At 38.4% G+C, this 11,618-nt stretch overlaps 1 protein-coding gene across 1 annotated transcript; it reads right to left on the reverse strand.

Annotated features, from left to right (window-relative positions):
• Positions 1-803: 803 nt before the first annotated feature.
• On the reverse strand, positions 804-9,028 carry LOC120279514 (pentatricopeptide repeat-containing protein At3g62470, mitochondrial-like). Its single transcript, XM_039286444.1, has 2 exons — positions 7,578-9,028; positions 804-852 (listed from the first exon to the last, which is right to left on the reverse strand). The coding sequence occupies exon 1, from the start codon at positions 8,981-8,983 to the stop codon at positions 7,679-7,681; it is 1,305 nt and encodes a 434-aa protein (XP_039142378.1). The 5' UTR covers positions 8,984-9,028; the 3' UTR covers positions 804-852; positions 7,578-7,678.
• Between the last annotated feature and the right edge of the window lie 2,590 nt (positions 9,029-11,618).

Genomic DNA, 11,618 nt, shown 5'->3' on the forward strand with positions numbered 1-11,618 from the left:
CCCCTACTTCAACACAAATGAATATCAGAAATGAGAGAAATCATACCACTTCCCCTCACTTCCCCCATTTTCATTGAAATGAACGCCCCCTAATTGTATAATCACGTTTTTAAAAAGCAATTAATAGATTATCAATAATACATTCTACATTAAATTTTAAACTATATTTTCTTCATAAAGGAGAAAATTTTAAATAAAAAATTTAAACAAACTTGTCTTTAAAATTGAAGATATACAATTAATTTAATTTTTATGAAACATACAAACAATTCTCTCATTACAATATATATATATATATATATGAATATATACTTTGCCTTTGAATTTTCAAAATTTTGGTTTGGAATATATATTTTACAAATTTATTCTTTAAGCTAAAGAAATTTTCTTTTTTTTTTTTCGTCATCCACATTAACGAAATTAAAGAGAAAAACGAGAATTCAAATGTCTAACTGAAAAAACTATAGAGGTTAGTATGAGGCTAGAGCATGAGCTCACTGATCCCTCAAACAAATGCTCAGGAAAAAGAAAAAAAAAACCAAACAAACGGAAAAAGAAAAAAAAAAAAACCAAACAAACATATCTTCGGTTAAGTTCATGGCTGATGTGTCAAAATTTTATTATTCACTGAAAAATCTACATATATGGAACAACAATTTGGGGTCAAAGACTTAATTAATAATAATAATAATAATAATAATAATAATAATAATAATAATAATAAGCAAACGAACATTAATAAGTCATGCATTCATAAATTTATTCCTGAAAAATTCTAGATCATAGCATGTCCAAATCCAGCGCTCACGCATTATTAGATTGTAATCCAACAAACGGAGCTCCTTTTCATTCCTGCCAAGGACGGGTGCAGGTGCATTAGCACACTATTGTTTCCCTAGATAATAATATAACAAGCCATGCCAATATTTATCAAAGCCTCCTATATACAAAAACTAGAGACTACAAAAGCCTGCATTAATCAAATAATCTTCCCAGCTAGAATACCTGCAAACACAACCGCAAGGCCAGCATGTAATTCTACAAATTCAATGAGTACTTAAAATAAATTGAAACCGTAAACAAATCAAAGCACATTAAAACACAAATGCAAAATTAAGCAAATATAAGGACACCTCAAATCAGAGAACAATTATGCTAAAACAGTTGGTTCAGTTCACATGAAGTAGGTGATTGATTACACACAATGACAGCTTGTATGCTTGTATCTTAAGAAGAAAGACACGGAAAATTAGGTAGCTATACAACCTAGTAATATATCTTCACTATAACCAGACTTGGCAACCTATGTTTTCAACCGTGCATAAAGCAATATAGTTATCTAATATATTTGAAAATTATAAAAACAAAAGATGATTATTGAGAAACAATTGTTATCTGATTAAGATCTTGATAAAAGCTTCAACACAATATTGGCAGGAGCAGGAGCAATGGCAAATTTCCTCAAAGAAAACATCCTTATTACAGGGATTTCAAGAAAAAAACCCTCAATATATAACTCAACAAATAATTAATGATACCAAATAAGAAAGAAATTAATCGTACAACACCAACATTTAGGACAAATATCAAAAAGTTAATAGTAAATTAGTCCTCATCACATACATCACTGCCATTTAAGAGACTGATACAAACTAACAAAATTCCACATAAATACATACACATATTTTGGGGGCGTTCATTTTAAGAGAAGTGGTCTGAAATGGGAAAATTGGGGAAATGTCACTTCCTTGAAGTGGCTTCTGGTCTTCATTTGTTAAAAAAATGAGAATATGATCAGAGAGTGTGGGCGTTGAAGGGAGTTCTATGAATTCAAAAAAAACTTTGGAAGTGAAAGAAAATGAGCTTTTATAATGTGATTCACTTCTCCCCACTTTAGTAAAAAAAAATACTTCAGTCAAAACCCACTTTAAAATAAAAAAGCATCAAAAGTGAATATAAGTCAAACCACTTCCCACCATTTTCCCCGCTCCTCTCAAAATGAAAACCTTTTGCAAACAAATGTGAATGAAGCTAGGATTGCTTGGGCTCAGTTCAAATGGTTCTTACTCAGGCTATTGTTCAGCTCAACAGCCTAGAGGAGAAAAGGTAACTAAGAGAGAAACGCAAGCTCTGAGCTGAGCCAGCTAATGACTACTAAAATTTTACATGTGTTTCAATTTGAATCTCTGGTATATGATCGGTACAATATATATAGAAATATAATAAATACTCAAATATCAAAGTTTATTGAGCTAAATATGTACAAGCCTACCACATTTGATCCCAGTTCATTCAGTTATTAAATCTAACATCTCAACAAAAACTTTACTAATTTGTTAATCAAAGCCGCATTGAACCAAAATTAAAGCCCACTTAGAGTTCATGTAAAATTTAAATATGTTTATTCTTTATGTTAATGCCAACAATTTGTAAGGGTCCTTAAAAAACAGCTGAAGCTCACCACTGCAATTATTGTACACTTTGGTCGCTTAAGTTAAAAGGTTCGATTAACTACTCCAACTAATCAATGATGGCTCATTTTGGTTCTTCCATCCAGCTACAAGAGCCACATAGAACAAAGCTCATATAAGGGTGACAACTCATGTGGCCAAGTAATCATAGTTCTTTACTTCTTTTGGTTCTTAGTGCTGACATGGATAGGTTGTCACCTCAGCACCCGGGATCCATCATAGCTTCCAAAACTTATGCATGTAGGACTACAAAAGGGAAAATTATTACATTTTCCATATGGTTCCCTATGCGGATACATTTGCCATGTGGCATGCCACATTAGATATGGCATCAACCTTTACATGGCCACAGAGTTTGATGAAATGACAAAAATGAACAATCACTTTGGCATTGGATATGACATCAACCTTTACATGGCCACAGAGTTTGGTGAAATGACAAAAATGAACAATCACTCGTTAGTTGAAGTATCAAATTGAACTTATTTTGACTGGAAGGGACCAAAATGAGCAATCACCTTACTATCCCTTAACACTTAACACTTCTATGTTATAATGAATTGACAAAGCTACCATAACTACGTCGTAACCTTGCTATGTCAGCATGGATTAAAAATTCAAAATTAAAAAAAAAAAAAGAGAGAGAGAGGAAATTGTTAAAGGCACCTTAGTTATCACCCCAACGCTTTTCGCAACATAGGTATGGGTAAAAAAATGTCAAGTAAGTGGGAAATTTAGAGGCAAACCCAAACAACTACTAACTACATTTCACAAGTAAAAATGAACATTTACCAAAATATATTCCCATCTCACAAATCAAACCCAAATCTTTATTGCAATGGTATTGCAGTTGTACTAGACATTAGGTCTTTAGTGGTGACGATGGCCCATGGGTGCATGATGGCTAGTGGAAAATAATGCCAAAAGATTCTCGAGCTTAGGCCGACCACCGCATGTTTGTGATAGATTGCTCTAAGGTTTAGCCAAACCACCGCATCGTGACTCTTGACTTTTATAAGGAAACTTGCCATAATTAAAAGTCATTTGCTGCTCAAACCAAATAAAATCACAATAACAAAAATGTGATAAATAGCCAAAAGCTAAAGGAGTAGTTCCCTCATCAATGACAAGTCTTTTCCTTTCTTTATACAATGAAAGCCAATGACTGCTCCCACTCCCACTCCCACTCCCACTCCCACTCAAGCTAAAAAATATTGAAGATAACCTTATTTCTCCTATTTGATAGACAACTTGAATTTATTTACCATAAGTTGTCTCCACATAAAAAAATTTAGAACTACAACCCTAATAACATTATGTCACACTACCCAAGTTAGGTTACAAGTGCACCGATTTAACACATGACCCCCTTCTACCTTAGACTGCTCCCATACGTTGAAATTACATGTTTAACCTCCTTTAAATATATATGGATGTTTCGATTCCATTTAGTTATATTGAGCCATACCTCACCCTCTTGTGTGCAATAGGACCATGTCAATATGTTCAACCATGTGGATTGCTGCAAGAGTTCAATGTGGGAACCTTGAGTAAGATCGGTGACCCCCAAGTGATGGCCGAGTTAGGCCAAGAGGTGACAAAGGGGGTGGGACAGCTTATGTTGATCGAGTAACACACAAGCACAAAAGCTATCCAAGACTATGAGCCAAACTTGATCGAGCCATGTGCAAGCATGGAGTCACACATGGTCGAGGAACATGCAGGAGGACTCGGTGAAGACAAATATGCATGATTGAGACACATGGTGCAAGCAATTGCAGTAAGCGATTGCCGTGAGGAATCGCAAGAAAATGGGCACGTTCAAGAAACATGGTGAAAGTTGGCACAGGTAGTCAACCCACGTTCATGTGGATGTGCTAATCAGTTGCTAGATGGTTCAAGGCTTTGTAACTAACTATATTAAGGCTATTGGCTTAAGTTGTACAGCATATAGTGTTTAGCAATAAAATCTAAGTTCGCCTACCTATCTTTGTATGTGTTTCTCTATTTGATTCTTGTTTACTTGCTATGCAAAAAAGAGGCCGCTAACCAGGAAGCTAGGTTGCGCCATCATAGTGACGAAAGTTAAGCTAAGTGTTGCGGTGAATCTTTTTGCCAGGGCTGTGACAATCACCATAGTTGTTCTTCCTCCATCTCCATATTGTTCCCCATGCGCCTTCCACTTGGATAACCATTTAAGGAAACTCATTCATCTCTATATTATCTTTATTGGTGATTACGGTCACTTCCTTGACTGAACCACAATAGATGGCCAAAAAATCAACCTTGTTGCCTTGGTGCTTACTTATGGGAGTTTGAGTGCTTAACTTACTTTTCTTCCATGCTCTCCCTTGAAGCATTTCATCTTGTATATTATCAATGACAGGGTTTAAAACCGTGGTAATTACTTGGCTAAGCTTATAGCCAAAAACCTCAAAATTGTGGTCAAATAACTCACAATGGGCATTGATCGCCATCCTTGGCCTTCCTTTCTTGTTTGTTATTGTTCTTTGATGGATATATTCTCCTTGGCACAAGATGGGTTCTCATCACACGCTACTATGCCACACTTAGCCCCACCGCCATGCCTTCCCATGTTGCTCTATCCCATCGTATTTCAAAACTTTACAAGTTTTTTGACAAGCTGAACTTAAGATAGGCTTATTCAACTCAAACCAATCTTAAGCTCAACTAAACACATAATGAGTTGAACTAAACTCACTTGATCTTGGCTCATTTGCACCCTCAATTACCATTCCTTGAAAGTCTATTCATGCATAGCTAGTGAAATAATAACTATACCAATGAGGTTGAATCGAGTTATAGAGGCTTAAGTTGCTTAAGCAAGTGGTTTCGAATTCAAAATCCTTGTGTATGCAAAGAATATCCGTTGGAAGAGGTTTACCTTCTTATAGGGCTCCAAGTACCTTGCCCCCCTCTAGTTTAGAGCCTGTGGCTCCTAGGATACCAATGGGTAAAAGACCAAATATATATATATATATATATATTGATACTACTAAATTATAAGCTATTAAATTTTCCTTCCTACAAGTATATATACACATGAACATAGTATTGGTAATGATGCTTAAGAATTTCAATGTCAACTTCAGAATGGTGAACTTTTGCATGCCATTAATTACATAGACATGCATAAACATATGCTCCAAGTATATTTCTAGGAGTTAGGTCATGAGAACGCAACTCATCCTCTTAATTGGTTGTAAAAACCCAATCAAAATATAACACTTAGCACATAATTGAAGTAGACATCTCAGGAGTTAAACCATGAGAAAAGAACTCATGCAATTAGTTTTCGTGAATATTCCATTGAAATGACGTACTTAGTAGTCACCAAAGTATACTCAACTATTTAAAAAGCCAAGAAATCACCTTTTGAGAGCATTTGCCCATAAATTTCCCAAACAATTCACACCCATCTTGTGAAGTCCTGTAAGAATTATCCTATATCCTTAAAAAAAAAACAAGGTCTTCAAATTTTGACACATTCCTCAAAGTTCAACTTTCAAATGGCCTTTCTTTCACTAGATAACTTGGGATTAATACCCAGCTAGTATTGAGAGTCATTAATCCTTAGAATTCTCAAAATTATCCAATAAACTCACATGCAATACATATCCAGAGTTCCCCATCATTCTTTAAAAGCACAAGGCCTCAATATCTAAGCTTTTCATCAATATTTAAACTTACAAGACAGATCTGTTTCTAATAAGGCTTGGTAGCATTAGTTATCATTGCTGAAAGTTACTCATGTTGTAATGCAAGAGTAAACAGATGCAAGATTATTTAAGTGCAAGAATTTTCACTTTACTTGACACTCCCTAACATTTACATTTCCTAGCACAAAACAAATTACCAAACATATTCACAAAAAGAAGGTAGGTCCTATGTAAAGTGACCCAAAGATTACAGCCATTAGGCAATCACAATATAGTCTGCAAAATACTCAGTAACACTCTTTCCAAAGGAGGGGTCCGAACTTCTTCTAGGAGATCAGATCTTGAAGAGGATTGCTTGGCCATAGACAGCAAATTCCATGAGTGATACAAATCCTATTTGCATAAATTTTAAGGCAACCAAATACTGCAGCGCATAGTAACCCTAAAGAGCCAATTTAACATTCCTTCCTCTAGCAATAACCTTGCTTTCCATTTACATATCCAACACCTAGATGCTAAATAAAAGCAGCTCTTAGTTTTTAGCTTAACCTCACTCTAAAGATTGATATGAAATACAGTACAAAAAGCTTCTGCTGAATGCTCAAAGGAAATGGACCTTATGATCTCGATTACGAGGAAACTAGTCAACCTTTTATGTTCAACATTTCCTCACATTCTGACTCCAACAAAAACTCCAAGAGAACCTACTGATGTTTTAACTTTGGAAGAGCAGAACCAGACATGGAAAAACATCACCAATACATACCAAACCTCCTAACCACAAAAAAAGAATGCAGCTTCATTCAGTGAATGATCCCACAAAGAAATCTAAGTAAAAACCAGGATAAGGATCATGGAAACAAGAAGAAGAAATACGGCCGCTGGTGTAACTCTGCATCATAACAATATTTCACATCTAATGATAAAAGCTTTGGATCAATCTTGCCAGAAGAACATGAAAGGGACTTTAAATTGAACCATATCACCGGAAATTCTCAAGAAGATAAGGAACACCAAAACTACATGACTACTTGTTCAAGGCCTTTCAAAGGCAGACCCAGGCAGTATAAATAGAGCCCATGAAATAATTGTTTGCCCTCAAAAAGCCATTGTCAAGTGAGTTGAAGCTGAATCAAGCATCGCTAATTTAATCGAGAGCAAAGGAAATGATCATAATCAAGATGAAGGATTATATCTTGCAGAAACTGATACAGATTTTTCTATGAAGGCGCATAAGACTACTAGTATAGCTTAGCAATTGAAAATAATCAGAAGATGCAAGCAGGCCACAAAGCAGGTAGCAACCCAAAAATGTGCAGCTATCAGTCCAGCAACATCAGCTTCAGCTCCAGCATGAGCCTCACCATCTTTAACAGTCCTGAAAATAATATTATCAACAAAAAGTGAGTTAGAGAGAAAAACAAACCGGCTTCCTCATCATGAACATCTTAGAGGCGGGGCGGTGCTTCGTCCTCCTTGCTAGGTGTTCATAAGCATCCTTTTTGCTGGCCTTCTAAAACGATGCCTTCAATTTGTCCATTGCGGATGCATGTAGCTCAATCCCCTTGTCAAACATGAATTCCGGTGATATCTCACCTCAGACAACCTTCCGAGGTCTTTCAAACCAATAAGGAGCTCATTGGCAGCGTCATCAGTTGGTGATACATGTTCCTTGAGCATATAATCCCACACCTCCATAGCCATAATGGGGTCGTACTCACTAAAGAACATCCTGATGGCGGATGCACAATTGGATGGAGATGGCAACTGCTCGTTCTTCCTCATCTCATTAAAAAAGCTCCCAGCATCATGAACCCGCTTGTTTTGGATGAGACACTTGAAGATGGTGTTGTAGGGAAGCGAGTCTGGAAATACACCATTGAGGGTCATTCCATCGAGCACATTGTAGGCATCTTGGATCATGTCACTCTTGCACAGCTGGGAGATAATGGTGTTGCACATGACACGGTTGGGGACAAGACCACCTTGAAAGACCATGATCTCCCACAGCGCAAGTGCATGAACGGAGTCGTTGTGGTCGATGAAGACGTTAAGGGCGCTGGCAAAGAAGTTGATGCCAGGCAGCCGGTTATTGTTTTTCATGACCTGCAAAAATTTGATGGCCTCGTCGGGCTGTTCGCCGCGAATGAGGGTCATAAGAAACGCCTCGAAAGAGGACATGGTAGCTGCCTCCCAGCCGACGCGGATGACCATCTCGCCGAAGGTGTTCTTAGCACGGGAGACGTTGCTTGTGCGCTCCCAGCCTTGAAGCAGGATATCGAAGGTGTCGGGATCCGGGGGCACGCGGGACTTGATGCGGTCGAAGAAGTCGGCCGCAGTTTGCGAGGAGAGGGGATCGGGGTTTTGGAAGAGAGCGGAAATTAGGGAGTTGACGGCGAGGGAGTCTTGGGGGACGCCGTAACGGTCCATGACGTCGAAGGACATGACAGCCTCCTTGAATCGGGAGGCGGAGCAGTAGGCGGAGAAGGCGGAAACGAAAGTGGAGAGGGAGAGGGCGGAGTGGTGCTTCATGGAGCGGATGGCATCCCACATGGGCTCGAAGAGGCAGTTGCGGCCGAGGATGTCGACCATGAGATTCCACGAGCAGGGGGTGTGGTTGAGGGAGAGGCCAGACCAGCGGAAGAACTTGATGGCGCCGGCGGGGGAGGAGTAGGAGAGGGCAAGGATGGAGTCAACCAGATCAGTAGTCGGGATGATGCCGCAACGAGAGAGGGCCGAGTCCACGTCTGCCGAGGGAGCACGCGACAGGATATCCCATATGACCCCAACACGCCCGTCCTCTGACATTGCCATTGCCATTGCCATTGCCATGGAGAGCTCTTTCTCTCTCTCTCTCCTGGGTTTTTCTTTTTGATGAATCACAGTAGTATAATTCGTTAAATAGTACCTCAATTTTTTCAAATTTACATAACATAATTCATAGTAAAAAAATTAAAAAAAATAAATAAATAAAAAACTATATAAATATATTTTTTTAGCCTAAGTAAATAACCAAACATTCGCAAAAAAACGAGCAGAGAAGTCGGAGCCCTCTGCTCATTTGTTCACGTTTTGAGAACATATGGATTTGTAATTTCAATTATTTTACTTTCGGATGATTTTATCATTATAATTTTTTCTAAAAATAAAAAAAAAAATTAAAACAATGTCCATTAAACAATAAGAGCTTCAGATGAGACCATAAAAAAAACTTAAAAAAATACAAATCCCACCGACAATGAAAACAAGCACCTATAACATTTTTTCACTTGGGGGATGAGGATATTGGGCGGCTTTTACTAATCACTTCTAACTGCAACTTGGTACTAAAAGGGACTTCTGCTTCTTATTTGATTGGCAATATTTTTTCAATTTTAAAACTCAAATTGACCTTAGCATTTTAGAAGCCCCATTTTCCTTGACAGAAATTAAAAAAGTGATATTTGATCTGGGTGCGAATAAAACTCCAGGTCCTAATAGCTTTCCGCTAATATTTTTTCTAAAAACATTGGGACATTATTCATCCAGATTAGCCATGTCTCATTTCGATTATTTTGAAGGTAAGACAAACTTGGAATGCGTCAATTGAGTGAATATCATTCTCATCCCCAAAAAGAATGGTGCTGTGGAAATCAGGGATTTTTATCCAATTATCCTCATAAACGCTCCCCTAAATCATCCATAAGATTCTGGCTATCCATCTTAGTCTTGTGATCAACTCCTTGGAAAACAATGTGCAATCTGCTTTCATTAAAGGTCAAAACATCACCGGTAACATCGTCGTTGCAGAGGAACTAATTTTTAGCATTCAAAAGTGTAACTTACATGGCACATCCTTAAGGTGAATTTTTCTAAAGATTTTGATACAATGGACTTGGGATTTCTCTTTGACATTCTTGCCGCTAGTGGTTTCCTCATCAATGGCTCGCCATTTGGCTACGTCCGTTACCAACGATATCTCCTGTGCAAGGCGACTCTCTCTCTCCCCTTCTCTTTGTTATGATAGCCGATGCCCTCAGCGCCATGTGCTTCTATGGCCTTTTTTCCGGTGTTCTCTCAGGTCTTCCTCGCCGCTTACGACAATATGTGCCATCTCCAATATGCGGATGCTCTTCTACTGCTCACGATTGGGGGACCAAAGATCTTAGAATCTTCCAATTAATCAAGCTCCTCTTTGAAGGGCCATAAGGTTGGTAGTAAACTTCCAAAAAGCTGCTTATATTCAACAACTCTTGGTATCTCCCCTACAAATAGTGATGCTCTAATGCTAAACTGCTCGATGAACCATCTCTCGATTGTCTATTTGGGTGCCCTACTTTCTAGCAGAAGACCTTGCAAGCAAGATTGGCATAAGCTTACCTTTTCGATTTGTAATCGTCTTGCAACCTGAAAAATTGCTATTTCTCACTCGAGGGTTATATCATTTTGATCAACTTTGTTTGTTCGGCTTTGCCCACTTACTGGATGTCAGTATCTGAGTTGCCCAATTGGGTGCACCAAAACATTGACAGGGCCTGACACAACTTTCTCTAGAGTGGTTGAGATATTTCCAGGCCCAAATACTAATTAGTGGCGTGGGTACAGGTTTGCGAATATAAGGATCAAGGTGGTTGGGGCATCCTCAATCTAGTTGATTTCAATCAGGCTTTCTTGGGCAAATGGTGGTGGAAATTTTCCACTTATAGTAACCCTTACCGGTTCAATATCATTGCCTTTAATTATGCCCTGAACGAAGGATCGATCTGTCTTTTTCATACTACTCCCAGGATTAGCTTCTTCTTTTGGAAAGGTCTCCTCAAGTGTTAGCAGCTTTTATCTCTAGTATCGAAGTCTCTATCAAAGACGAGAAGGACACTTCGTTTTGGTTAAATCGCTGGTCTAAGGGCTCTACAATGCAATGCAGATAGCCTGACCTCTTCGCTCAGGGGGCGTTCATTTCAGGGAAAGTGGGGGAAGTGAGGGGAAGTGGTCTGACTTCCCCCACTTCTGGTGTTCATTTGTGCTGAAGTGGGTAAAGTGGCACTTCCCCCATTTCTGACTGAAGTAGATTTTGAAGTGGATTTTGAACTAAGCCCACTTCAGTATTTTTTAAACTGAAGTGGGAGGAAGTGAGTCAATCTATAAAAACTAACTTATTTTCACTTCTAAAGTCTTTTTTTAACTCATAAAACTTCATAACACCTAAATCCTTCGGTTCTATTCTCACTTTCTGACAAATGAACACAGAAGTCCTGGAAGTGATATCATTTCCCCCCACTTCAGGGAAGTGGCACTTCCCTCACTTCCTGACTTCCCCTCACTTACAGTGAAATGAACGCCCCCTCAGTGGAAGGATCCTCTCTGCTCAATAGCAAATTTCCTTCTTTTAGAGCTAGTGTAAGAGACTGCCCACCGCAGTGAAACATGTCACTTCCACAAGCCATGTATTGTTCCTCTTAGTCTGGAATTCGGACTCCCTCGGAGTTGA

The sequence above is a fragment of the Dioscorea cayenensis genome, chromosome 16 (assembly GCF_009730915.1).
Source record: "Dioscorea cayenensis subsp. rotundata cultivar TDr96_F1 chromosome 16, TDr96_F1_v2_PseudoChromosome.rev07_lg8_w22 25.fasta, whole genome shotgun sequence".
Taxonomy (NCBI): Eukaryota; Viridiplantae; Streptophyta; class Magnoliopsida; order Dioscoreales; family Dioscoreaceae; genus Dioscorea; species Dioscorea cayenensis.

What these genes read in the sequence shown, in the direction of transcription:
- LOC120279514 (XM_039286444.1), bottom strand. Translation starts at nt 8,983, where the DNA reads ATGGCAATGGCAATGGCAATGGCAATGTCAGAGGACGGGCGTGTTGGG.